Consider the following 25,675-nt stretch of genomic DNA (forward strand, 5'->3'; position numbering starts at 1 on the left):
CTCAAGAAAGTAGACCATTTCTCAGTAAGTTGTATAGGTAGCGGCGCGGCGCCAAGGTGACCGGGTGCGCGCTCTTGACATTCAGCGCCGGCGCCCGCGCAGCCATTGTTGCCTGAACGCGCAGAACGAGGATATATCACTTCAGCTATACGCGACTACCGGTTTGAGATGTTTGTTACATAATACAATACAATAAAACAACTCGCCCAAGTCGAAGCTTGAGCCCGCATCTTTTCCTAAACTCTTGATTATGTAATCCGCTACACTCGGGCGTACAAGGTTATTAGGTTACTTACTTAAAATAACTTGTCATTATGGTCTTTAGGCATACCTACCCCTATGGGTTGTTTACGACTGCCAAAGGGTGATGCTGTCATTGCTATGACCTCTACCTAGACCTATTAGGGTCTGAAAAATCGTGTAACTAATTTGCAATGGTGGACGAACAACCTAACAAATACATGTATGTAATCAAATTATAATTAAAATAACTACCGAAGAACAAAGAGAGCATAACGTGCTACAGAAATCGCAATAAAAATAGCACCAACAATCCAGCTAGGACATAGTTCCAGAGTGGTCCAGCTATGCGACCGGTCCGCGGCGTGGGCGCGTTGCGAAACAACCGCGCTAGTGCGCAGATACCCGGCTAATGCCGCCCATTATTGGGATACAGTTTCTCTTCCCATCTGCCGTGGGTGCAGAAGAATGCAGGTCATAAAAAGTTAACTAGATCAACGTAATTTTGGACACGAACATAAATAAGCGAGGCTTTAAATCAGCCAGTTATAATTTTTAAATTGAGATTATTAGTAGTTTCTAATAGCAACTTCAGATAATACCTGCTAAGTTTATTACTAATAATATGTATTTTTACTACTCCCTCAGTAAATAGTGTATAATAATTCTTTGATTTCACTGTCTGTTTATTATGAATTTAGCAAACAATACCTACTGTCCTTCAACCGCTCCCAGTTGCAAATATTATTCGGATCATAACAGCAACTTACTGCGAGTAAACTACGCCCAGTGACCTATGCAATATTGCAATGGTCATTAAAGGAACTAGAATATAGTACTCAGTGCCGAATACCATTGTTTCCATTATCATGAATTATTTTATTGAAAACAAAACTGCTATCTATTTCCAGACAATGGTTGCGAAACCATTGACGGACCACAACAAGAGCAGTTATGAATATTGGCCGCTGATGCAATGCGATTGTTTACTTCAAAGTTGTGAATAACAATTATCTATTGTCGATTATTACGAATTTTCGAGGAGGTCGAAGATCAAGTGGCTTTACCTAACACAAATCCTTGAAATACATCTTGGAACTTGAATATTTTGAAAGTACTTAATTTGAAATTGGCTCAGTATATTCTATGACTAAAAAATTACCTTAACACGAAAATTAATGTTATTTTAATACCTCCTACTTTGAAATCTGAAATTTATCCAAGTCTGAAATCCCACTTTGTTGCATCCCCTTCAAACTTAACTAACCGCCATCTTCATTCAAACATTTGCACGTATGATTAAAAAATCTTAACAGAACGAATAAATTAATTAATTTTAATAGACAATACACTATTTTAGTTAGTTGTGGGATATAAACTTTTGCTGTAAAATAAATAGGACTTAAAACCGGTAGGTATAATGAGTTCGGGGCGTAGGATAATAAATCTCAAAACTTATTAAAGCTCCAATATTTTGCGGTAAAACAATCAGTTCGTCAGGGGAAATGTTTCCGCTCTTTGAGGTCGTCAGCAATGAAATGTGTAATTTACGTGTATTATGTTTCAAATTAATTTACTGCTGCAAGATGCTGCGGGGTACGTACAAGAAAATTGCAGATTCTTTCATAGTCCAGTAGAATTAGCTTTTAAATCGGAAATAATTCCTACAAAAGATTTTATTGTTTTAATGGCTTCATTGGTTGCCCATTAAGATTTTCCTAAGTTTTCGACTTCGACGGAGTTGTGCTTAAGTGGTGGGGGCCCCCGAAAGAGGCATTTTTTCGGTTTTCCGGTTATACCGCGTAAAGGACTTACCCTATCAAAAAGTGGTCTTCATGACGGTTGAAGGGCACTTAATCCTGCATTGAATAAGACCAAATTCATATGTTTTGGACAAACCGTTCTCGCGCTAAAGTTCAGCAAAGTAGAAAATATACGTATAATTAATGACCCTCTCCACGTCCAATGGTTTGTTACCCACAGGCTTCCAAGTCTTGAAAAGGGCTACCTCAACCAGTGTAACCCTATCAAGGCTTACGAGCTTGATGCGCCTATCCTTGTTCGTCCCAGCCGTTCCTTAACTGCGGTTGCTGCACCTCTTCCTGGCACTCACCTGAACGACTCTGTGTTACCTACTGTTGCTGCCCCTCTTCCTTGTATCCTCCTGCATGACTACGTGCCTAGCCGTATGCCTGGTCTAAGGTTCGACGCCAAAAATCAACAACAACAAGTTCATATTAAAACGCTGAAGAGTTTTTTGTTTGTTTGTTTGAACGCGCTAATCTTAAGAATTACTAGTTTGATTGAAATCATTATTTTTGTGTTGAATAGCTCATACATTGAGGAAGGCTATAGGATATATACAATCACTCTACGACTAATAGAGGCGAAGCAGTAAAGAAAAATGTTGCAAGCACGGAAAATAGTATTTAAACTATTTTCACGCGTACAAAGTTGATTTTGTGGCGTCGAACCTTGGACCAGGCATATAGCTAAGCAATGCAATCGTACAGGAGGGTACAAGGAAGAGAGGCAGCCACATTAGGTAACACAGAGTCGTTCAGGAGAGTGTCAAGAAGAGGTGCAGCAACCGCAGTTAAGGAACGGCTGGGACGAACAAGGATAAGCGAATCAAACTCGTGAGCCTTGTTAGGGTTACACTGGTTAAGGCGACCCTTTACAAGGCTTGGAAGCATGTGGGTAACAAGCCATTGGACGTGGAGAGGGTCATTAATTATACGTATATTTTCTACTTTGCCGAACTTTAGCGCGAGAACGGTTTGTCCAAAACATATGAATTTGATCTTATTCAATGCAGGATTAAGTGCCCTTTAACCGTCATGAAGACCACTTTTCGATAGGGTAAGTCCTTTACGCGGTATAACCGGAAAACCGAAAAAACGCCGCTTTCGGGGGCCCCCACCACTTGAGCACAACTCCGTCGAAGTCGAAAACTTAGGAGAGTCTTAATGGGCAACCAATGAAGCCATTAAAGCAAAAAAATCTTTTGTAGGAATTATTTCCGATTTAATCAATTTTTGTGTTTAATTCTACTGGCCTATCAGTTACTTTGTGACTATAGGAAAGGATTTTATTAACTCATTAATCATGTGTAAGCACTTTAACCTTCTGCTTTTACAAATAATAGACCATACGAGCTATTTATTGTAAGGTAAAACGTACAAGCCCAAGAAAAGTGTTGGCTGATATCCCTAGCATTTTCCCCAAACACGCTAAACCTTTAAAAATGTCAACGAACTAACAAAGACCAAAGGTGAAATTCAGCATACTGCGTGGGTGAGTCAATAACAACCAAAGCGTTTCGTTTGACAAAGTATTTATTGCGAAAACCTTATTATAATTAACACCTCGCGAGCAGAGCGCGAGTAAACATTCTGAATAAATAGCCATCTACTTTACAAAATTTCAACTCTAACAAATATTTTAAGGCAATTTTCATATCACAATATTATTTTGACAGAGCTCCTAAGTAGAATAGAAACGATTTGTATAGGAATTGTATTCAGTTCATCACATTTACAAGGCATTTCAGAATAAGTTATGTGTATAGATAATCCACCTGGCACTTTTTACAAAGAAACAAACTTAATACCTACAAGTAAAAAATATTGCAACAATTAACGCTATCAATCTCAAATTATTATGTATAGTTTGCTCTAAACGACATTTAACAGATAATTGACTAATTTATTATTATGCTAAAGAAAATAGTAAATAGAATGTGTAATAAATATTTATACACAGAAATAGTGACATATTTTATTTTGTTAGGCACTATAAGTTAACTATAAAATTGTCATAGCTTCTCATCCCGCCGCGCCTGCAGACCGCGGCCGCACCCTTCGGGCACATAAGGCACAACTATTTGACACTTCTACAATTCAGTGACGATTTTCATCTAATTACTTCGCAACTACATACACTCCTCCATTTATGAACATTTTAAAAACTAATTAAGTACAAATTGTAATATTGAACTACTCGAAGTCCAGCTCCGATTTTAGTCCCGAACGTTCGAACTCACGCGTCTTTCCTTCGACAATCCTCAAAATTACATTTGTAAACATATAAAAAAATAATATTATTACATCTACGACCACGGGGGAAATAAATGCAGCAGATAAAGTTAAAACATGTGGGATATAATTAACATCGCCTCGCAACGTTCAGTCGTCGATAGAGACGTAAGTGCGCCTGAACGCGATGAAGTTTATCAAAAATTTACTCATAGCGAACGTTGCCCGTTTAACAAGCTTTTAATAACACGCTCGGCGAAACAGCAAACAATAACGATCCGTGGCGAATTAGGAAACGGTGCACTTGAAATGACGCCGCGTGCTCGCGTTTGTACTCGGAGGTGGCGCGTTCCCAGCGGCGCGGGCGCGCGGTGCCGTACGCGCCGGGAAAGCGGCGCCACCGCAAAAAAGACATTAAGTTTTTCAGCGCAGAGGAGTGACGCTAAACAATAGGAAGAAACTATTTTACTCACACTTGGGAGACGAGTTCGCATCGAGTATCGGCCGCTTTCCAACGGCGCGCATGCACGAGATAATTGCTGTTACGGATAACCATCATTTGCATTGTTCGCAATCTGGAGAAAATTAATTGCCCCACAATCGATCGGCGAAAGAAATCGATCGGCCGAACTTAACTTGATCGGGCACTTGAAATACCGAAATGATACACTTTCATGTGGATAGGTGCCACTCATGTTTTCTTCGAAAGTAAAACGTCGCGAGACGCGAGCGCCCCGCGACGCGTCTCAGTCCGCCGGCCACAGGTATCGAGTTCTCGCGTAACATATCCGAATCCGCTGACACACATTAAACCCCGCTACAATCGATCACGCGACGTTACACGTACTGAGTTTTTTGGCGTTACACGCCCACACATATTGAACCATCACGTCTTCTCAAACTGTTACAATTTAAGCGGCGCCGGCTTCCTGTTTCTGTTGTATGATGGACTCCCACTGCGCGATGAGCCGCGTGGAGCTGGGCGCGAGGAACTCCTGGCCGGGGCTGAGCTCGCACAGCTCCGCCAGCGACTTGGCCGGCTTCAGGCTGCCGATGGACTCGTGGCCCGAGCTGTTCCGCGGCGACGGCGACCGGAGCTCGTCATTCAGGGCCTCGTATAATTCTCCGATAGATTTGGTCGCCTTCAGTTTTCCAGGCAGCGGAATTTCCTCATCCTCGGACTCGGAGCTGGTTTCATTGTCGCTCAACTCGATGTCGAACGGCTTTTGTTTCTTTCTCATGCGTTTCAGTTCATGCTCTCTGTCTTTCATGTCTCTGAGTTCCTTTTGTATTTTTTCCTCAACGGGCACGTAACCCTTTCGGACAGGTTTGCCTTCCGGCGTGCGGGTGATCACGGCGGGACTGACGACGGCCGGGGCGATGACGGGCGAGGTCGGGAACGTCAGAGGCGGGGCTAGAGGCACGACCGGGGACGAGGCCATGGGTACTGGGCCGCCGACAGGAGAGGTGGCGGGTAGTTTGCCTTTGTTCGCAATGAACCGTTGCATGATTCCCTTGGTCCCCGTCTGCGGCGTGAAGCGGCGCGTGTAGCCGTTGGTGTTGAGGACGGAGGCGGCCGGCGGCGGCGAGGGCGTCACGGGCCCCATGAGGTGCGACGTGGACACCGCCCTGTTGAGGGTTTTCTGCGGCTTGTGGTCATCGTCTCCGTTGACGTGACCGTTCTGTTTGTTGACGTCGATGGTAGACTCCGACATAAGACGGTTTATTCTAAAATGACCCTCTTTGAACTCTCGTTCTCTCTCTGTCACTTCTATGATCTCTCTTTGGATCCTGGAGAGGGGATCCTCTTTTAACAGCGACTGAAACAGAAGAAAAACGAATATTAGTTAAGGTAGGTATTTTAATTGATTTCATGATCATATTATAAGGATTACCTCCTTGTTAGGGCAATTTAATAAGTATACGAGTAAATATTATGGCATAATCAAAAAAATATAAACTGCAGACAATGCATTAACTTGCGCTTGAGTCGGCATGGCTGTGCTCGTGGCAGCGGATTACGATTACGATACGTCATGTGTTGCCAACATATTATGAGTAACGAGTAGGTACTTATAGTTATAAATATTGACCTTAGGCGGCCGATATCTAGCTCAAAGTGAACAAGTTTTTCAGATTTATAGCTTACACGTATGAATGAATTTAATTAGTAGCGCCGGATAATGTAATGTTTCGCAAAGTTTATTTATATATAGGGACTAGATTAGAATGCTAATATGGCATCTAAAAATACTTAAAACGTCTAATTTACGATAATTTGTCTACAATAAAGATATTTTTCACCGATAATCACAAGTTTACCTAAGTACGGCAGTTAAATTACTTTAGTTTACGATTAAATTAGTAGTAACAATACTTAAATCACTTGTGTTACTTGTTTTCCAAAGTTTTTCATAGGTTTTAAGTATTTTCAGTACTCAAATCTTGAAACCTTTTATTTATTGCAGTGGATTACTGTGCTAGGTAATAGCACTGCAGGTCGTAAAAGTTAACCATTAATTTAAATTATTTACTCACAACACTTGTGTATGACTATATCGTGTTTGTTCAGCCATCTGTGAATCATCTATCCGGAACATAGTATTTGCTTTAAGAAAAAATTCGCAGAAATACTTTGGTCTTTGTTTTTGTGAATCTTTCGAATCTAAAGATGTAATCAACCTTATGATGACCTAGTGGTTTACAAGAGCGATTATATTCCATAAGTTTCGATTACAAGTTTAGTTCAATCCCTGTCGGAACAAAGTGTGATGAGCACGAGGATTTAAAGTTTAACTGCTGTACTTAATTGGAACTTGGAACAATTTATTGTAAAAAATAAAAATTACTTAATGTAAAATAATATATTTTTTATCAATATATAAATGTAAGTAGGTAGATACCTTGTACCTAGTTGATGAAGTCACCTGTTTTAATATCAGTTTTATTGATTGGTTCATAAAGAAACGTTATCATCGACGTGTATAATGCCATTCCAAGATAATAACTACATGAACTTTATAAATCCATAGTACCTACACAGTTGAGGTACAATAAATTATCGTCGCTTCCACATCATATTTTATAGAATTTAGCACACGGCATGAACATGGTGAGAAAACTGCATTCCATACATTTTTCAACAGATCTGCAGTCACGTTAGAATGTGGGTAGGTAAAGTGCCTATTATGCCATATCCGCAGTAGCTATGCATGCAGCATTTCATCATAAAGAAAGAGCTAGGTCACCGCAGGCCACGCTATGTGACCTACGCACCGCAGTGACGTATGCAGATACCGCGCGGCGGTCAGCGCGGGCCGCCTGGCTTCGAGCAAGCTGCCCAATATGGGACATGGGTGCCCTGACATATTCAACGGACTCGCTGATACCGATTCACGGTGATTATGAATCTACCTTCTTATCGTGTGTACCTACAGGATTTCGTCTATTTCGATCCTTTACAAATAATAACCCATTTATCATTACAGAATCACCTGATAATATCAAGTTATTAACGGCTATGAAGTTAATTTCCATTCTAGATAAGACATTATAGCCACGTTTGTTATTGAACGTTTGATTCGATAGCAATAAATAAAAAAAACAATATCGATGATAAAAACTATCGCTGGGCGCGTTATCAGATGATGTATAACAGTACTCCGCTAATCTCGATTTTACCGATGCGGCCGTCTCGCGAGCTTTCTACTGGGCTTCGATATCGGCACACATTCCCAAACTCGCACACCATTATTCTCTCGCGAAGAAAGCGCTAATTGATCCGAGGGGCACGCGAGCGCCGACCCTCGACTGCACCAGCGCCGCTGCGCCCGCTCGCGAGCGCGGCCAGCCATGCCGATGACCTACGAACCCACAGATCACAATCGCAGGACTACGAGCGGCCGATCTTAACTGGAGCACGCTCGCATTCCAAACCTACCCGCAATAAAACAAAAACTGTACTCACTTCACCCATAGTGAAATTCCAATTTCGAATCCGATTATCCGAGCAGGAAGGAAGTTAAAGGCGAGCACATATGGAGAACTGTTTCACGGTTTGCACATCACGGCACCGACACCTGCCACGGTTGTGCGCCGATTGCGACGTACGTGCGCTCCGGAGGGCGGTCGCGGGCTAACGTCCTCTCGGCCGGCGCGTATCACTCACCTCGCGCGGCTAATTGGCGCGGGAGCGAGAGAGCCTGATAACGCTACACATTGAAAAGAGAAAGGGGCATAACACCTCACGACACCTGGCGCTGCTTTACCGACCAGCGACCGTTTTGCCGACGGCTCATCATGGCGCGCGTTTGAAACTTGCGAGAGGATTTACGCGCTATTGGGTTTCAGAGGGTCTGTTGTTCCCCCTTCCGTCCAACAGGAAAAGAGGGATAGTTTCGACCCAAGCAGCCGGGATTGTAATGAAGCCATAAAATGCATTATTAGTTTGTTACGGTATCGGCTATGCTTTTTTAGCCCTTGAGACTACTATTTAATTTTAAGTTAACTTTTTTTTTTTAAACTGAAGAAGTGGGTAGACTTATCAATTTATTAATTTTCAGTACTGTAGATGATAATGATAACTTTCGCATTATTTACGTTGCTAAATGTGGGTATGTAAATAAAATAAGCTATAGGTAGTAACATAAATATATTTTAAAAACTATGACTAGCAGTTCAGGGAAGTGACATAAATTTGAAATACAGGAACAATTTTGTATTCTATTGCACTACATCAAGAGGTTTCAATGGCACCTTGGCCTGGGGCTCCATGTGGCTGACGCGCAGATGGCGCGAAAGGTCGCTGGCGCGGTAGAAGCCGCGCGCGCAGTGCCGGCACACGTAGGGCGTGCTGTTGGTGTGCTGCTTCAGCAGGTGGAACTCCAGCATCATGGCGGTCGGGAAGGTGCGAGTGCACTCCCCTATGGAGCATTTGAATTTTGTAGCGTTATCATGCTTAAACGCCATGTGGTGGGACAAGCTCCTCTTGGTGGCGTAGTTCTGGTTGCACAGCTTGCACAGGAAGGGCCTCTCGCCCGTGTGCTTTCGCATGTGCACCTCCAGGTCGGAGAACGTCTTCAAGCAGACGGTGCACTGGCCGGATCTTTCCGAATGCACTCTCCTTATGTGAATTTTCAAATTACCTTTCAATGAAAATGTAGATCCACAGAAACTACATACCAGCTGTTTCTCATTGGTGTGTCGGCGCTTATGGGAGTTGAGAGCGTTTCTGCTTTTCATGGATTTGTTACATAATTGACAAGTATATTTCTTTTCATCGCTGTGTACCGATTGATGTTTCTTCACGAGATTGCTGTCTGCGAATTTTTTTCCACAAATAGGACACCCATAAGGCTTTTCTCCTGTGTGAACGCGTTTGTGACGAATCAGAGACGTGACTTGACGGAAACTTTTGGGACAATATGGACAGGAGTATGGTCTTTCGTCTGTGTGTACTCGCATGTGAATTATGATGTCATTTTTTCTATAAAAGCTGCTTCCACATGTTTCACAGGTGAATTTCCTTTCTCTTTGTCCGTGGCGGGTTTCAAAGTGTCTGGAGAGCGAGCCTTTGGTCCTGAATCTCTTGCTGCAGCCTTGACATTTGTAGGGCATCTCTCCGGTATGGGTGCGCATGTGTGTCTCCATGGCCGAGCGGCTCGCCGTGATCTGGCCGCAGATGACGCACTGCAGGGGTCCCGACTTGGACCGCTTGTTTTTCTTTTTAGTTTTGAAATTCACATTGTTGTGGGCCTTTTTCTCTTGGTTTGTTTTATTTTCATATTCGTAGTTAGTTTGATTTTCGTCTAGGTACTCTTGTTTTACAATATCATCGGATTCTATGCCGCCGTTATATTCATTTTCCAATACGAAGTTGACCTCTTCTCCGCTGATATCGAACTCCTCTCTGTCTTCGGCGTCGGCCTCGGGATTTGGGTAGTCGTCGTATCCCACCAGCCGCAGCACTCTGTCCGTCGCCTCACATTTTAGAATGAAGTTGTATGCGACGGTCAAATCATTCACGCAAACATCGCATAAAGCACTTGGTAGGCCGTCACCTTCTTCTATGCTGATAGGAACACATCGCATAATTTTTACACTGTGCTGGAGGCCTTCTCGGACATCGAACACTGAAGTTGCAGTTGATTTGCTAAGGCAAACTCTACACACTTTTGAATCCATTATTCTCCTCGCTATGACAGAGATTTTGAATTAAATTATCTCAAAATAATTTGATAACAGACATTGAACATTCAACATTTTTATTTATTAAAATTTGTAACAACAAAGCATCCCTTCAAATTTGTTTTTTTTTTCACTCTTCTTGTCAAAGTACTTTTTTTATTCTCTCCTTTTAGAGGAAAAGGCAAAGGCACTAAGCTGTACAGCCAAGACTTCAGTTTATGGCGGTTGTATGGCCTCACGGTAAGAGGGCTGAGGTTTATGGTCATCATTACTTACAAATCCTCTTTGCTTTTGTCTCAACTCTCGTTACACGACTATCTACAAGCTTCCAAATTCTTTCAAGAAGTCTCAGTTTTAGCACCACATCTTTACTAAAACTCAAGGAAAAGAGAGGAATATCTTGGATATCAGTTTCATCATTACTTTAACTAAGGAAAATAAACACTTCACTTGGCTGTGTTGCGTACTGACTTTTGCTTTATTCCTGCAAAAAGTATAAAAATGTTGACTGACACTGACAGGTGACAAATTCAAATATACCTGTCAAAATTCGTGCCAAATAAAAAACACCGGTGCGATTAATTTTATTAAAAACTTTACATAATTTATCGAGTGCGTAACGTTGCTTTCCACCAAATCAATGATAATATTATGCCTCGTGTAAAAATTGATTACATTGTTAGTTTTAGCAGTGAGGATCCGGTATGTTCACGAATGATTTAATGATTGTCTTACAAAAATTATGTGAGCATTTGAAATTCCTACATAAAATGTTGTTCTTGGTGTAATCAGGATAATCCGGCGAGTAACCTGCTAGCATGGGACGTGAGCAAGAAGCGCTGGTTATGCGCGAAAGGGGAGCCGTCGTGCTCCGTCGTCCTCCAGCTTCCGCGAGCTGTCAAGGTTAGCATATTTCCAAAACATACTAAAAATATTATTATTCGTACTAAGATAATGCAAATAAGTTAATAAGAATGAGTGATTAACACAAATCAATCTGTTTTTCCCCAGTTTTTGTTGATTCATAGCTTGTAATTATGAATGTTTGCATCCCACAGATTTCTGCAGTACATATTGGAGCCCATCACGCTGCCCTGGTGGAGGTGCTGGTGGGGCGCTCGGAGAAACCAAATGAACCTTTTCAAGTCAGTGCTTACTATTGAATGTCCATTAAACAGCAGCATTGAAAAATTGTTTTGTAAATTAACATGCTACATCAGTGTTTTACAACCTGCAGGTCGCGACCCAATGGGGGGTCATGAGAGATCGTAGAAACTACCTCAGTAAAAAAAACAGTAAAGTTATAAAGTTAGATTTATCTGAAATCTAGTTAAGCAAATGCATAAATGTTGTAATGGATTGAAATATTCGGTTCCTACAACATCTTTATAATATTATAAAATGCATGAAAAAAAACTAACCGAATTGAGAACCTCATCCTTTTGTTGAAGTCTGTTAAAAAGGGAATGGTCAAGGATTCACGAAATATTTTTTCATACAGGGGTTGTCATGAAAAAAGTTGAAAAACACTGCCTATTATAGTAAAAAAAAAAATAACTTCACTACAGAGACAAGAGAAATCTAATTGTTTAAGGCTCACCGGTGAGCGTGGCATTCAACGTGTAAAATTATATAAGTATTATCTTTTTTAGAGCATCATCTGTCAGTTTGTGATAATTGTGATATATGTATGTAGTTCCAAAATACTCAACTGTCCTATCCATGACATTGACAGCGGGGCGCCACCGTCAATACCGAATCGCTGGTTCTGTTTTCTGCCATGTTCGAAACCATGTATTTGAACTATGGTAGCGCCCCCTGTTATTGAGTTTGGTGGGACAGTTCAGCGTGGGTCATCTATAGCACATTGTTTGAGCAGGTGCTAGTGCCGAGTTGCGTATTCCTGTCGCCGGCGGAGTCGCGTAAGGACGCGGGCGTGGAGCGCGTGCGCTCCTTCAGCGGCTCGCAGCTGGCCGCCGCGCGCGCGCAGCGCTGGGACCGCGTGCGCCTCGTGTGCTCGCAGCCCTACAACAAGCACTGCAAGGTGGGTTGCCTCCAGCCGCCCTATGTATAAATCTTTGTGATAAAAGCTAAAATCGTAGGAATTGAAGTGCTCAGAGGACTGCAAACTGATTTAAATTTGAATTTAATACTACAGTTAAAAGTGAGTGAAAACTGTGCAGTCAAAGTACAGCTTAAGATAAACGTCTGCAAGTTCAAGATGCTTCAAATGAGTAGGTTTACCGGTCGCTAGTGTCAACATACTACCTAATCTACTAAACACTAACTAGTAGGTACTTAGGCAGGGTTGCACCATCTTACTTTGACTTTAATAAACGTTAAAAATCTGTCAAACTCCATACAAAATACGCCGGTTATCTTTCTAGTCATGGTTAAAGTTAGGTGATGCAACTCAGCTTTAGTATACTACCTAATCTACTCAACACTAAAACTTCAGTGTGCCGGACTACATCTTGACATTATTTTAGCTGTTCATTTACACTGAAAACCAACGCCGTGGCCTTCGTCACCGTGTGGGCCACGGCATATGCTGAGTGGGGTCCCGTTGCAGTGGGCATCATGTTGGTGAATGGGTGGCACTGCTCAGTTTACTCGTTTTTATTTTTTTTCTTCTTCCATTATTATGTGCCACTGTCATGTCTATGTAATTGCCTGTATTTGTGTGATGTCCATTGTAGTAAATGTATCTTTCTTTCTTTCATTTCCAATTCATATCTCTTTGACACCAGTACGGGCTGAGCTTCGTGCACATATCGGAGCCGGAAGACGCGTCTGCGCCCGCGCCTGCCCCGGTCCCCAGTACCGTGGCGGGCCCGAGCCCGGTCCCCGGCGCGGCGCTGGCGCGGCTGTTGGACGCGGGCTCGTCGTCGGATGACGAGTTCAAGCCGGGGGAGCTGTTCGCACGGCACAACAGCTCACGGAACAGCACCGACACAGGTGACTTCCCGATCTTCCTTGCTGAGCCATTTATCATTATTTTAAATACGTTATCATTTACTATACATAGTCTGGTCGCCGAGCACGTAGAATTTTGTCTAATGACCCCAAGCTACCTATCCTTATCGCTCGCGCGTAATTATATTGCTGTCGCGACTGTGCGACGGGCGGCAGCAGTGAGTGTGCGAGCTTTAGTATATCATGATTTTATTTACAGGCGCCCAAATCAGACAGGCTACGTCACAAGCGCTCAAAAACATATCTGATTCCGCCACCAAACTGGTGAAGACGCCTCTGTCTAAACACGGCTCAAAACGGACGAATCAACCTGACGATTCTTGCAGCTCGAACCGGCAGAGGGACGACCTGATGTATACGGACGACGACGATAAGCCGCACGCGAAAATAGACAACATTGTACAGAGGCACAAGGACGAAAAGAGCAAAGACGAAGTTAAAAAGACTACTGAGAAAAAACATGACAGAAAAGCTTCCAATGAAAATCCTGGTAGGGATAAAAAGGAAGATTCTCATAAGCCCACTAGCGACAGAAGTAAAGACAAAAATGAGAGGACACCAAAGGACGATAGGAAGAACCGGACAGACCCTGTGAGTCAAGTATCAAAAGAGGAACCGTCCACAAGTAGCAGTCGAGATAACAGCGAAAAGGATAGAAAAAGATCTCGAGATGATAATCATCCTAAGAAAGGTAATTAAAATTTGTTTGTGTTTATTTTTGGACCATTTGATTTCAGTAGCCCATTCTTTTTATGGTACGAACGACAGCACATCAACCTAAACACAGTGGCGTCTTACGTCGTTGTAATACAGGCTATTTTGCAACAAAAATGTATAGGTTGATGTGCTGTCGACTGTACTTTTGATCTTGTTTCGTCTCAGCCAAATGACGTCCACTGCTGGACAAAGGCCTCCCCCATGGTTTTCCACAATGAACGGTCCTGCGCTGCCCGCATCCAGGCTCTTCCCGCGACCTTTACCAGATCGTCGGTCCACCTAGTATTAGTAGTGATCTTGTTTACTTGTTTAAATTTAAAAAATAGTTTTTTGGCTGGATGTAAACAGCTCGAAGTCGCTCGCTATTCGCTTCACATACGGCTTACGTCCAGTATAGAAAGTATGAAAAGTCGATACACTAATGACGTTTGCAGCGGGCGGGGACTTCCAGTCGATCCTGAAGGGCGTGGTGTTCGTGCTGAGCGGCTACGTGAACCCGCGCCGCGCTGCGTTGCGCGACATAGGGCTTAGCCTGGGAGCGCGCTGCGAGCGCGACTGGGGACCCAACTGCACGCATCTCATGTGAGTCAAGCGTTATTATAATGAGAGCTATCGTTTTAGCGCTCACCAGTTAGCGCCACTGTAGAGTAAGGTCCTGTCACTTGGGGGCCGTTCAAGTATTACGTAAGCAGATTTCTTACCATTTTTTACCCCCCCGCCCCCGTTGTCATCAAAAGTAAGCAAAGCACTTACCCCCTCCCCCTATGCTTACGTAAACATTTTTAGTTATAAATGTTTTTTATATTGTCATTTTTAAAATAGGAAAATTCATGAAAATATTAGGTTTAACTGATACACACAGAGTAAGGGACAAAAAAATATAATCAGAAATAAAGAACATAACAAACATAATTGCATCAACATAAACACAAATGATAACTTTCAATGCTTACAATACGTTTAGTATCCAAACAAAACGCGCGCGGGAGGCCGCGTGTTTTGATGATAATATGCGGACTACGACCAGCGTTGCCAGACGTCCCGATTTTGGCGGGACGTCCCGATTTTTAAATCAAATTTTAATGTCCCGCGCGGGACAGGCTCGGTCCCGCTTTTCGGAGAGAGACACTCACTTCACCAGACTATTGTTTGAAACGCCATATTATTCTAAAGAATAAAACTTTTTTAATTTTTTTCTTATTTTATTCTAAAGACGAATTTGACGATAGAGTAAATCTGATTTAAAATATTATTTTTTTATTAAAATATATTTTCTATGCTACTTTTGCGATCTATTGTCAGGTAAACGTAATTTTAAGTCAAATAAAAAGATAAATATTTGAAAACCTTTGATTATATGTATACGTTTTTTTACTATGTCCCGCTTCTGACGGAAGAATCCCGCTATTTTCACTCAAAAAGTACATTCACTCAAAGTCCCGACTTGGCGAAAAAAAAACTGGCAACGCTGACTACGACTCTCAAAGGATGATGGGCATATTGGGCGTTAAACCAACAGAAACAAAAAGTATACTAAATTAAAGCTTAATACTAGTACTTCATTTCATAGTATGACAACAATCCTGAAATACGCGGGGATACGGAGATAGAGGTCGTTGAATATGCAAAGTTTCCATAGTATTTCACATCACATTAGGGTAATAAAAATAGTATAAGGTCAATTAGATTGCTTTTATCGATCATATTGAGAGTATTGTATCATATCTTACTATCGATTCTATCGATTTAGTAAGTATGTATACCGAATAAATCATAATCGATTATTCGATTGCAATAATCGATTATATTGCTGAATATAAGGAATTGAATTAACAATCAAATGATAGTAATGATGGTAATCAAAAAATCGATTAATCGAATTGTTAATCGATAAATCGTTATTTGGCAATATCGATTAATAATCGATCCGTGATCGATTATGCGACAGTACTACAGCTTAACTGGTAGAAATCCCATTGAAATATGACTGTGTTCATGTCATTTCTCTAAATGGTACCTAGGTATGTTTTATTACATTATATCCTACGCTTATAATGTAAAACATGGTTTAAATAACCATTTGTTGGCCCCACTCCTGAACTGTTGGACATAATAATGGATAAATGACTTAAATATTTAAAATATATGTAGATAAGTATATTAATTAATAATATTTTTTGTTTGTGCAATAAAGCACCTATTACTATTACACATTATGTCAATTCCCAAGCAAACCCGGGAGTTTTTGGTAGTTATTTATATGAAAATATATTTCTGATATCAAGTCCTAACAAATAATAGTAGTTACATTTCTGTTGGTTTTACGCCCAGATTCCATAGAAAAGTGCCCATCATCCATGGACAATGTCGGCACGAGAGTTAATTATTAGACAAGTGAATAGCGCACGGTAATTCCCTAAATTTAATGTGCGGTAATTCCCCTAATCAGTTCTCAAAGCGAGTGCCTACGCATATGTATTATTTGCGGGAATCCCCGAAAAAACGTAAATAACTAATAACGATGACGTAATCATCATCTAGACCCCCTACCCCCCATGTCATCCAAAATAAGCAAAACAGAGACCCCCCCACCCCCCCTTGGTGCTTACGTAATACTTGAACGGCCCCTTGCTAGTAGCGAAGACAGTGGCACCAACTGGTGAGCGCTAAAGTGGTAGGAGGACTATCGTATTTGCACTCATCAAGATGGCGCCACTGTAGAGCAAGGTTCTGTCAATCGCCAGGGGTGCCAACTGTTAAGTATAAAAACGATAGCCCTCATTCGGTAGCTGTCTTATCTTTTTGCTATGATATTACTTTAACCGATTGAGTCCCAGACGGCATTAATTAATGTCATAACAATTGATTATCTATTGTGTCTAGATTCGCGGAGCTTGAAGAATTAAGCCTAGGCGACCGATTTTTAACACTAGAGTGCTCGCGCCCTTAAATACTCCTAGAGTGCTCGCGCGGGTCACATATGTCACCCATTATGATATGGGTTTATTTTTGCTAATCTTATTTAATACAAGTAAAACAAGTTATGATATTAAACATCAACTATATTTCTTACTAAATAATTTAAAAAAAGTGAGCAATTCTTTCATGAGCTCTTATTATAAACCAAAAGAAATACTTCAATATTTTCCAAATATTTTAGAGTCGACGAGACCAAAGTAGTTTAAATAGTCCTTGGACCCATTATTTTGGCAAAAAAAATCACCTAATTAGAAAGTTAATTAATAGATTGATCTTATCCTGTGATATTTTGATCACAACTCGGGCACGATATGATTTGATGATCTGGACAAAAACGCCTATTCCACTTGATACATTTGCTTACGAGGGCTTCGATTTCTTGCTCTTGTGCAAAAAACACATTGTCCTTAGCCACAGTACTGGCAAGTTTTGTGCTAGTTGGTGTTCTTGCAACCCCAGAAGAATCCTGGTTTTTAATTTTATAGCCCTAGGTATATTATTACTACATTACTTACAATCTAAAACAACTACTTTCTTGCATCAGTTTATGCTTATAAAACGATATAATTATTGGAAATGTTTAAAAAATGGTTAAAAATTATAACTTTGAACTTACATGAAAGTAAACTTGATTTTAAACCGCGACAATAAGGGATCAAACAATTCCTCGAGTGCTCGCGCGGGGGACATGCGTCACCCAAACACTTTAAATGTTTTCTGCACTCACGTTGATGCGTCTAGCAAGATGGCGTTACTACTAACATGTGCGACAATACATGCTCGAGGAATACCTGAGAAGGCAACACTGTAGCTCGATACCTTGAAAAAATATTTACAAATTTTACACCCTGGGTCACCCGCGCGAGCACTCTAGTGTTAATCTTTTTTTTTTAGTCGGCCGATAGTTGGGCCCAATTCTAATTTGTTTGAAGAATCAATCGGTTTCGGTGTAATGTGCGCACTTCCATACATGCTTTAAGTGTGATATGCTGTTGTTTTGTACAGGTCTGATAAAATATTATGAATACTATTAATTTAGAGCAGTTAAACACATTACGTTCCACTGACTGAGAGAAATTGATTTAAAACCGAATCTCTGTCTATAGCTGTTTCATCACCATCATTTCAGCCACAAGATGTCCACCGCTGAACATAGGCATCCCGCAATGGTTTCCAGGTTAACCGGTAGCGACTTGCATCCAGCTCCTTTCAGCTACCTTTATAAGGTCATCTGACCACCTTTTGGTCGTTGGTATACCGAAAATAGCTGTTTATGTAGCCCAAAATTATGACATGACATGTTGACACTAACCCCCAAGTTGCACCCTAAATAGTTTTACTCCGGCTTAAATTGTTATTCAGTATGGAAATGTCATTTTAATCCAGTGTTCATCCTAGGTGTACCGTTTTATTAATAAGGGGGTAAGAGTTCAGTTAATGAGGGTTTTCGCGAATGAAAAATCCGCCAGATGGCAATACGTAGACGCGAGGTCCAAATGCTGCATGATTGGTTATTTTTGACATGACATTGACAGATATGTCAAAATCCACCAATCACGCAACACTCAGACCCCACATCCACGTCCCGCCATCGAGCGGATTTCATTCGCGAAAACCCTCATTACTTGCACCTTCGACAGTTGCGCGTTCCCCAACACGCCGAAGCTGAAGCAGGTGCGCGCGGCGCCGGGCGGCGGCACGGTGCCGGCGGCGCGCGGCGAGTGGCTGGAGGAGCAAGCGCGGCGCTCGCGGCGGCTGCCCTGGCGCGCCTTCGCCACCGAGCCCCAGCATCAGCGCCCGCTCAGCGAGGATGAAGAGGCGGACGAGCCGGCCGATGACGGTCAGTGTTGCTTGTTTATAGTTTCTCATTTCACTAGTTCTTGGTCTATTATGTTTTATATCTCATGGTATTCTCGACAAAAGATATTGCTTCAAAAAATTACATTTGCGTTCATTCATATTGTCCGTCTCTATACAAAATAAATACATAATTTAAATAAGAACACCCCGAGCACAAAATGTTTGTATTATGCGAAGTCGCAGCCTCAATTTGACTCACTGGGCTGTCGTGAAGAGGTAAGGCCGAATAAAAAGCAGTTTTGTGTTATATTTTAATTACAGAATGTGACACCGATGACGAAATAGTAAAAGCGTTACGAAAACAAAAGAAACGTCGCACCGAAAGTTCGCCCAGCCCTCCGAAGAGCAAAAACTCCCAAAATGAGAGCAGCAAACGAGACAAGAACGTGTCGAATACGTCCCGAAACAGTGACGCGAACGGTTCGAATACGTCACAGAATAATGTGTCAAACTCGTCGGACGTTATGTTCGTTCGAGACGAGCGAATACAGGGGAATGTAACAGTCAACGATTCCGACGACGAGAAGACTGATGAAGATGACGGAGGTAATTAATAGGTTAGAGTTTAAACTGCCTGCATTTTTTGTTTCAGCTTCCTTACTAACTAGACGCATAGTTATTTTATATCAAAATCTGCAGATAGTTTTGTTTGTATGTTGAATCTAATCTAACACCAGAGTTAAATAATTTACTAAAGCCTGGTAATTATATTGCTGTCGCGACTGTGCGACGGGCGCCCGCAGTGAGTGTTCGAGCGCGACAGCAATATAATTACGCGCGAGCAATAAGGATGGGTAGCTTGGGGTCATTGGACAAAATTCTACGTGCTCACGGACCAGGCTTTACCTACTAATAATTAACGCTATTTCATAAACGCTTAGGTATTTACCACTACACTGGTACACACATTTCACCAATAACACACCTCTTGTTTTATAGTAGCTCTTCACCGCATGTCTGCCATCAGCTGTTACGAATGATTTGGTCTCATAAAGTAGATCCTTGCCTCCACCTCACGCATTGTAATATTCCAGAGGCCAGCGCGGTGCGCATCGACAAGGCGCGCTCGCTGCCGAACATATTCGCGGGCCGCACGTTCGTCATCGACGCGAGCGCGCGCGACACCTTCGACGCGGCTTTGTTGGAGCGCTACGTGCGGGCCTATGGCGGCGTGCTGGTCGATGTAAGTATTATGTTAGAGCAAATTAGACCATGTAAATACTAAGGCTGAGTTGCACCACCTAACTTTAACGGTAACTATGACGATAACCGGTGCTTTTTGTATGGAGTTTGACAGATTTTTGAAGTTTGTAAAAGTTAAAGTAAGATGGTACAACCTAGCCTTAGTCGTCAGAAGTCATCAACGCAGCTGACAGAGCTGCATCGTATAGTTGACGACTTCGGATATAGTTTTTCACGATCTTTCAGTTTACGGATATAAATATTTACTGGCTGTAACATTTTTATTCAAACATCTAGAGTCGCATGTACACTAATGCCTGTATGCTAGTATTTCGAAATGTCCAGGATCCTCATTGACCTTCATACACACTGAACAGGCTGTCACAAATGAGAGCTTATTTTGTGTATCAATTTGAAGCACCACTACGAGTGTTCCGAGAACTAATTATGTGGAGTAACCATAGGAGTAAGCGAGAAAGAAAATCACTAACTTTAGTTCCATGGACACTCGTATCTGCCTACAGTATGGCATACAGCGCCAAAATGGCGAAAATCAAATAGGCACAAAAAATATGACAGCAGCCAGTCCAGTGTAGAGATGTGCCGCTGAGAAAGTTCTCGTTCCCGGCAATATTCCCAGTGAGAATATTCTCGAGAACCGAGAACGCTCCCGGGAATATTCTCAGTGTTCTCGACAGAACACATTTAGTTTTATTTTTAATTTTGTTGTTTATATGTGATATTATTTGTAATGTTTCGATGTTTTATTAACTGGGCGGCGTTAAGACTAGTCGTTATAAACAAGGCATGAAACGAGTGAGTGAGATATTGCTGTCTTGCTCACTCTTTTCGTGGCGAACGCGTACCGCGGCTTTAGGACTCGGCTACGGTATTTGAACATCAGTGTGCCTCTGAGTTTTAAGGCCCTTGCCACCCTGGCGGATTGCAAGCGGATTCAAAGCGGATTCAAAGTGGATTTAAAGCGGAGTGGCGACGCGACTGAGAAACCGCGTGAAAATATCGTAAAGCTCTCCAAAGGCTGCCCAGCCGAGCTGGATTGGATGAGTAACCTTTTTATCGAAGTTGGACCTACCTAACTGGACTGTTTGTCCAGCCAGAGTTATAGTCTCAAACATTTAGAGGAGTGGGTGCAACACGGTCTTTAGACATGATTTTTAAATCTTGTCCATGTTCATTTTGACACCCACTTGTTGAGACTATTGAGGCCATCGAGCATTGTGCCTAGATCTTCCACGATCTCAGCCATGACTACGATATCGTCTGCTGTCTGGGTGATGTACTCGCCGTTGATATTCGAAGCCACGATAGCCGAACGGTGAAGGGGTCGGACTGGCCGACTCGTGATCCGGGGAACGCGGGTTCGGTCCCCGCCGTCGCTCGACTATTGTGGTGAGCTCACTCGTGATACAAGCATATTTAGCTTAGTACGAGGGGCTAACGGGAGTATTAGTAATTTGTGCAATAACAAATTACTAATAATCTTTAAAAAAAAAATATGCTGAATCTGCTCCAGCCCAGAAGCTTGAAAACATCTTCCAGGGCGGTGGTGATGACGTCTCCCTGTCTCACCCCTCGCTGCAACTGGATAGGTTTCGGGTCCTGATCTTAAAACGGACTGTCACTGTGGCGTGTTTGTACAAGCCTTTCAACACTTTAATGTATCAATAGTCAATTTGGCACAGTTGAAGAGACTGAAGCACTGCCCATGTTTCAAACGAATCGAAGGCTTTCTCATAGTTCACAAACTCAAAGTGGCTGATTATACTCCTTGATCTTCCGTATAATCTGCCGTTGCGTATATTATTATGGTATATGGTACTAAAGCCTTTTCGGAAACCGGCTTGTTCGGGGGGCTGAAAGTCGTCGAGCCTGCTAGCGTGACGTGAATAGAACAGCTTGTAGACATGGCTCAGAAGCGAAATGGGTCTATAATTCTTCAACAAGATTTTGTCACCTTTTTTGAAGAGGATTATTACCATTCTTCTAAGGGCAGAAACTGCGTTAAGCGGGTCCCGGCGCGGTTTCATACAAAGTGCTCCGTCGCGGGCACCCACGCGGGGGACTTTCGTATGAAACCGCGCCGGGGTCCGCTTAACGCAGTTTCGGGCTTAAGTGTCGGATCAATCTAGCTAGCACGTATTTTCTATAAAAATGTGTCAAATGATCCGTCAGACAGGCTATCCACAACTTATCCAGAAGTGGCGAAACAGGCCCTTACTAAGCGATTGTGAAATATGCCCTTAATGTCAAATAAGAATAGTTTAAAAAACTAAAAACACGCTTTTAATTACTAACAGCACTAAAAAGCTAAAAATCATCAGGACCCTGGACATCATCTAGCATTAAAGTGCTCGAAAAGACAAATCCAACGAATCCAAACTCGATGAGTTTCCGCCGTTTCGTTTAGGAGTTCCTATGGCTACCTTCTGACTCCATCATTAGGACCCTGGACATTATCTAGCACTTAAAGATCTCGAAAAGACATCCAATGAACCCAGTTTCGTTTAGGAGTTCTTTTGGCCACCTTCCAGTCCCATCATCAGACCAGCTGGTACCACAATATTGTATTGTCATTTCTAATCTACATATAATTGCCAAGTTTCATGATGATACAAGACTTAGAAGTGCGTGTAATTCAGATTCTAAGATTCCATTACATAGTTAGTTACGTACACGACGACCTAATAAGAGCGTGTTAAAAACGAAAAATGGACAGTTACATTATTTAATTACGTGTAAAAAGAAATTTCTGCCATCTTACATATCATTAAAACGACATTTCACGACGAAAAAAATAAAATAAAATAAAGGTGCAGTTGCCAAGAATATTGCCGAGAAAGTTCCCGAGAATATTCTTGGGAACACTGAGAATTCACTGAAAATAGAGTGTATTGTTTAATATACACTTATCTGTTGACTTCATTTAATACTATTTTACTTAAGAAAGTTTGTTTATTTCCATTTGATAAACATGATTCTCAACCTTTCTCACTTAGGAGAACGCTCTCGGGAACGCTCCCGAGAATATTCTCAGTTGAAAGAGCGTTCTCGGGAACGGCACATCAATAGTCCAGTGTGTATAGACGTCAGTAAGAATCATCAATCTTCAGGTCTGACGTCTCAAAAAGCATAAGATGGGCAGCAGCGTCTGCGTGCGAAACGTATAAAAAACTGCGCTCGCCAATCCGCCTGTCAATCGTGGCGAATACTGGCAATGAGGGCTATCGTTTTTATACTTAACAGTTGGCACCCCTGGCGATTGACAGGACCTTACTCTACAGTGGCGCCATCTTGATGAGTGCAAATACGATAGTCCTCCTACCACTTTAGCGCTCACCAGTTGGTGCCACTGTCTTCGCTACTAGCAAGTGACAGGACCTTATTCTACAGTGGCGCTAACTGGTGAGCGCTAAAACGATAGCCCTCATTCCCCCAGAATGGAATACACAAGAGTCGATCAACGTGGAAAGCATTGGGGGAGGCCTATGTTTAGCAGTGGACGTCCTATGGCTGAAATGATGATGAAGTCTCAACAGGATGGGAAAGTTTATGCTAACCCTAAGTATTTTGTGTCACCAGGCGGAGACGCTGGACGAGGACAGCAGCGTGAGCTACGTGCTGTGCGGAGCGGGTGTGGACGCGGGCGCGGGCGGGGCGGCGGGCGCGCGCGTTCGCGGCGATTGGCTGTGGCGCTGCCACGCCGCGCGGGACCTCTACCCCGTGCAGGATTACCTGCTTACGTGAACGCTGCTCTAGGGTTCCGATGCATTAACTTGAGAATATCTGAATAGCGATTCAGTTTTTTACAATAGGGATGATGACTGGGGTAATGAAATCGAAATTCTATCTAGTCCGTCAGACAGATAACAAAAAAAATTTGGACACATAGGGTAAACCACCCAATCATTGGCACTGTACCAATTTATTGGCATGCTCCAGTTTTTTAAGAAAATTAAGATTTTTTGTAGCCAAACTTTATATTTTTTAGTAGAAATTGTACAGTAATATCATTTATTACTCAACTGGCTACACACGTTTTTTATTTTTTCAAACATCGCGGCGCATCAACCATTTGTTTGACAAACCGGGACCTAAGCGAAAAAAACAATCGAAATATTCGTTTTTTACTAAGGTAAGAGCTATCATAATCTTTGAAAAAAATGCAAATCTACCTTGTTGTTCTTATACATAATATTTTTTTCTCATTATTGAATATATTAACTGCCTTTTTAAAACATTATTTTATAATTTAACCGCCAACTTTTAATTATTTGTGGTGTGCCAACATTTGGTATGCGTAAAATCTGTTTATCCATTTTATTGGCACACATGCCAATAAAAGGGTATTTAAAATAATTTGAGTTTATTAAAAATTATACCTTGTTTGTCTCAAAATTGAGTTTAAATTTCATTTAAAATATTTTCTAACGTTTTGGATACACCAATCCAAATGTTGGCCCACTGCCAATTATATAAAATCCATTTATTGGCACGGGTGTCAAACATTGGTTAAAAAGGTGCCAATAAAAAAATATTATCTTTTCAGCCACTTTCAAAGCCTTTCAAAGTCTTATTCCATTAATCCCCGTTGACAATCCCCGTCAACGGGGATTAGTGAACTTTTTGTTCATTAATCCCCGTTAACGCCAATGAAGGTTATAATGGGGATGAATGAACTAAAAAGTTAATTAATCCCCAGTACGTTAAAAATAAAATACTAATGTAAGAATCAGGTACCTTCTATTTATTACTGGATAAGAACTCAATTATTATTTTTAGTGTCCGACCGAATGTTCGGTTTCGGTTTCGTTTTCGGTTGAGTTTCGGTAAAATCACGAGTTTCGGTTTAGTTTCGTTTTCGGCGGCAAACTTGCCGAAACTACGACCGAAACCGAATGTGCATTCGGGAGTTTCCGCGCTGTTATCGGTCATGTTCGGCGTGTTGAATGAGTGAATGAATCCGATCAGAGCCAATGTCGTGATTCGCTCGCTTGTTTGTTTGCTGTAATTGCTGTTAGTTTTGTTTTGTTGTGGTGGCGAGTTTTCGAGTGATTTATTTTGAATGTGGTCAGTTTTTACTCAATACTCAATAGTTTATGGTTTTATCTCGTTTTATGTCGTTATAACATAAGAGCAGGTGTAAACACCAAAAAAAAAATATTCAATAAGACTGATAAAAGTATAATCAAGTTTAATCTAACCTATAATTTTTTTTTGGTTCGCAAATGCTATACGTAACAAACAAACATTAGTTAAGTAGTTAGTAATGACTATAGTGCATTTCATGGTGATAATATTATGGATTCACAGTTTCACAGTTCATTTTAGTATTTATCACCAAGGTATCCAAGTGGCAAGTACAGTAGATACTAAATTACGTACTACCAATTTTGTTTTGAGAAATTATTAAGGTAAAAGACCCGACCATGGGACGGGTTATGTAGATGTCTTGAATATTGCGAGTAATTAAAAAAAAT

The 25,675-nt window shown here is 41.6% G+C and overlaps 3 protein-coding genes across 3 annotated transcripts; 1 reads left to right on the forward strand and 2 right to left on the reverse strand.

Annotated features, from left to right (window-relative positions):
• Positions 1–4,773: 4,773 nt before the first annotated feature.
• LOC135078225 (uncharacterized) lies at positions 4,774–8,414 on the reverse strand. The gene is made up of 2 exons (XM_063972814.1): positions 8,245–8,414; positions 4,774–6,097 (listed from the first exon to the last, which is right to left on the reverse strand). The coding sequence occupies exons 1-2, from the start codon at positions 8,251–8,253 to the stop codon at positions 5,189–5,191; spliced, it is 918 nt and encodes a 305-aa protein (XP_063828884.1). The 5' UTR covers positions 8,254–8,414; the 3' UTR covers positions 4,774–5,188.
• A 517-nt stretch (positions 8,415–8,931) lies between these two features.
• Positions 8,932–10,580, reverse strand: LOC135077932 (gastrula zinc finger protein XlCGF57.1-like). Its single transcript, XM_063972462.1, has one exon. It carries the CDS (start codon positions 10,458–10,460, stop codon positions 9,000–9,002), a length of 1,461 nt encoding a protein of 486 aa, XP_063828532.1. The 5' UTR covers positions 10,461–10,580; the 3' UTR covers positions 8,932–8,999.
• A 441-nt stretch (positions 10,581–11,021) lies between these two features.
• LOC135078365 (DNA repair protein XRCC1) lies at positions 11,022–23,942 on the forward strand. The gene is made up of 11 exons (XM_063972962.1): positions 11,022–11,165; positions 11,256–11,366; positions 11,522–11,608; positions 12,343–12,507; positions 13,214–13,421; positions 13,639–14,130; positions 14,591–14,738; positions 18,776–18,975; positions 19,257–19,541; positions 20,030–20,178; positions 23,778–23,942. Exons 1-11 carry the CDS (start codon positions 11,115–11,117, stop codon positions 23,940–23,942), a joined length of 2,061 nt encoding a protein of 686 aa, XP_063829032.1. The 5' UTR covers positions 11,022–11,114.
• The last annotated feature ends 1,733 nt before the right edge of the window (positions 23,943–25,675 follow it).

The sequence above is a fragment of the Ostrinia nubilalis genome, chromosome 14 (genome assembly GCF_963855985.1).
Source record: "Ostrinia nubilalis chromosome 14, ilOstNubi1.1, whole genome shotgun sequence".
Lineage (NCBI taxonomy): Eukaryota > Metazoa > Arthropoda > Insecta > Lepidoptera > Crambidae > Ostrinia > Ostrinia nubilalis.

Bases quoted from the DNA above. Each gene is read 5' to 3' on its own strand.
- LOC135077932 (XM_063972462.1), bottom strand. From the start codon at position 10,460: ATGGATTCAAAAGTGTGTAGAGTTTGCCTTAGCAAATCAACTGCAACT.
- LOC135078365 (XM_063972962.1), top strand. From the start codon at position 11,115: ATGCCTCGTGTAAAAATTGATTACATTGTTAGTTTTAGCAGTGAGGAT. The intron at 11,609-12,342 runs GTCAGTGCTTAC...TTGTTTGAGCAG, and splicing joins AACCAAATGAACCTTTTCAA to GTGCTAGTGCCGAGTTGCGT. The intron at 20,179-23,777 runs GTAAGTATTATG...TTGTGTCACCAG, and splicing joins ATGGCGGCGTGCTGGTCGAT to GCGGAGACGCTGGACGAGGA.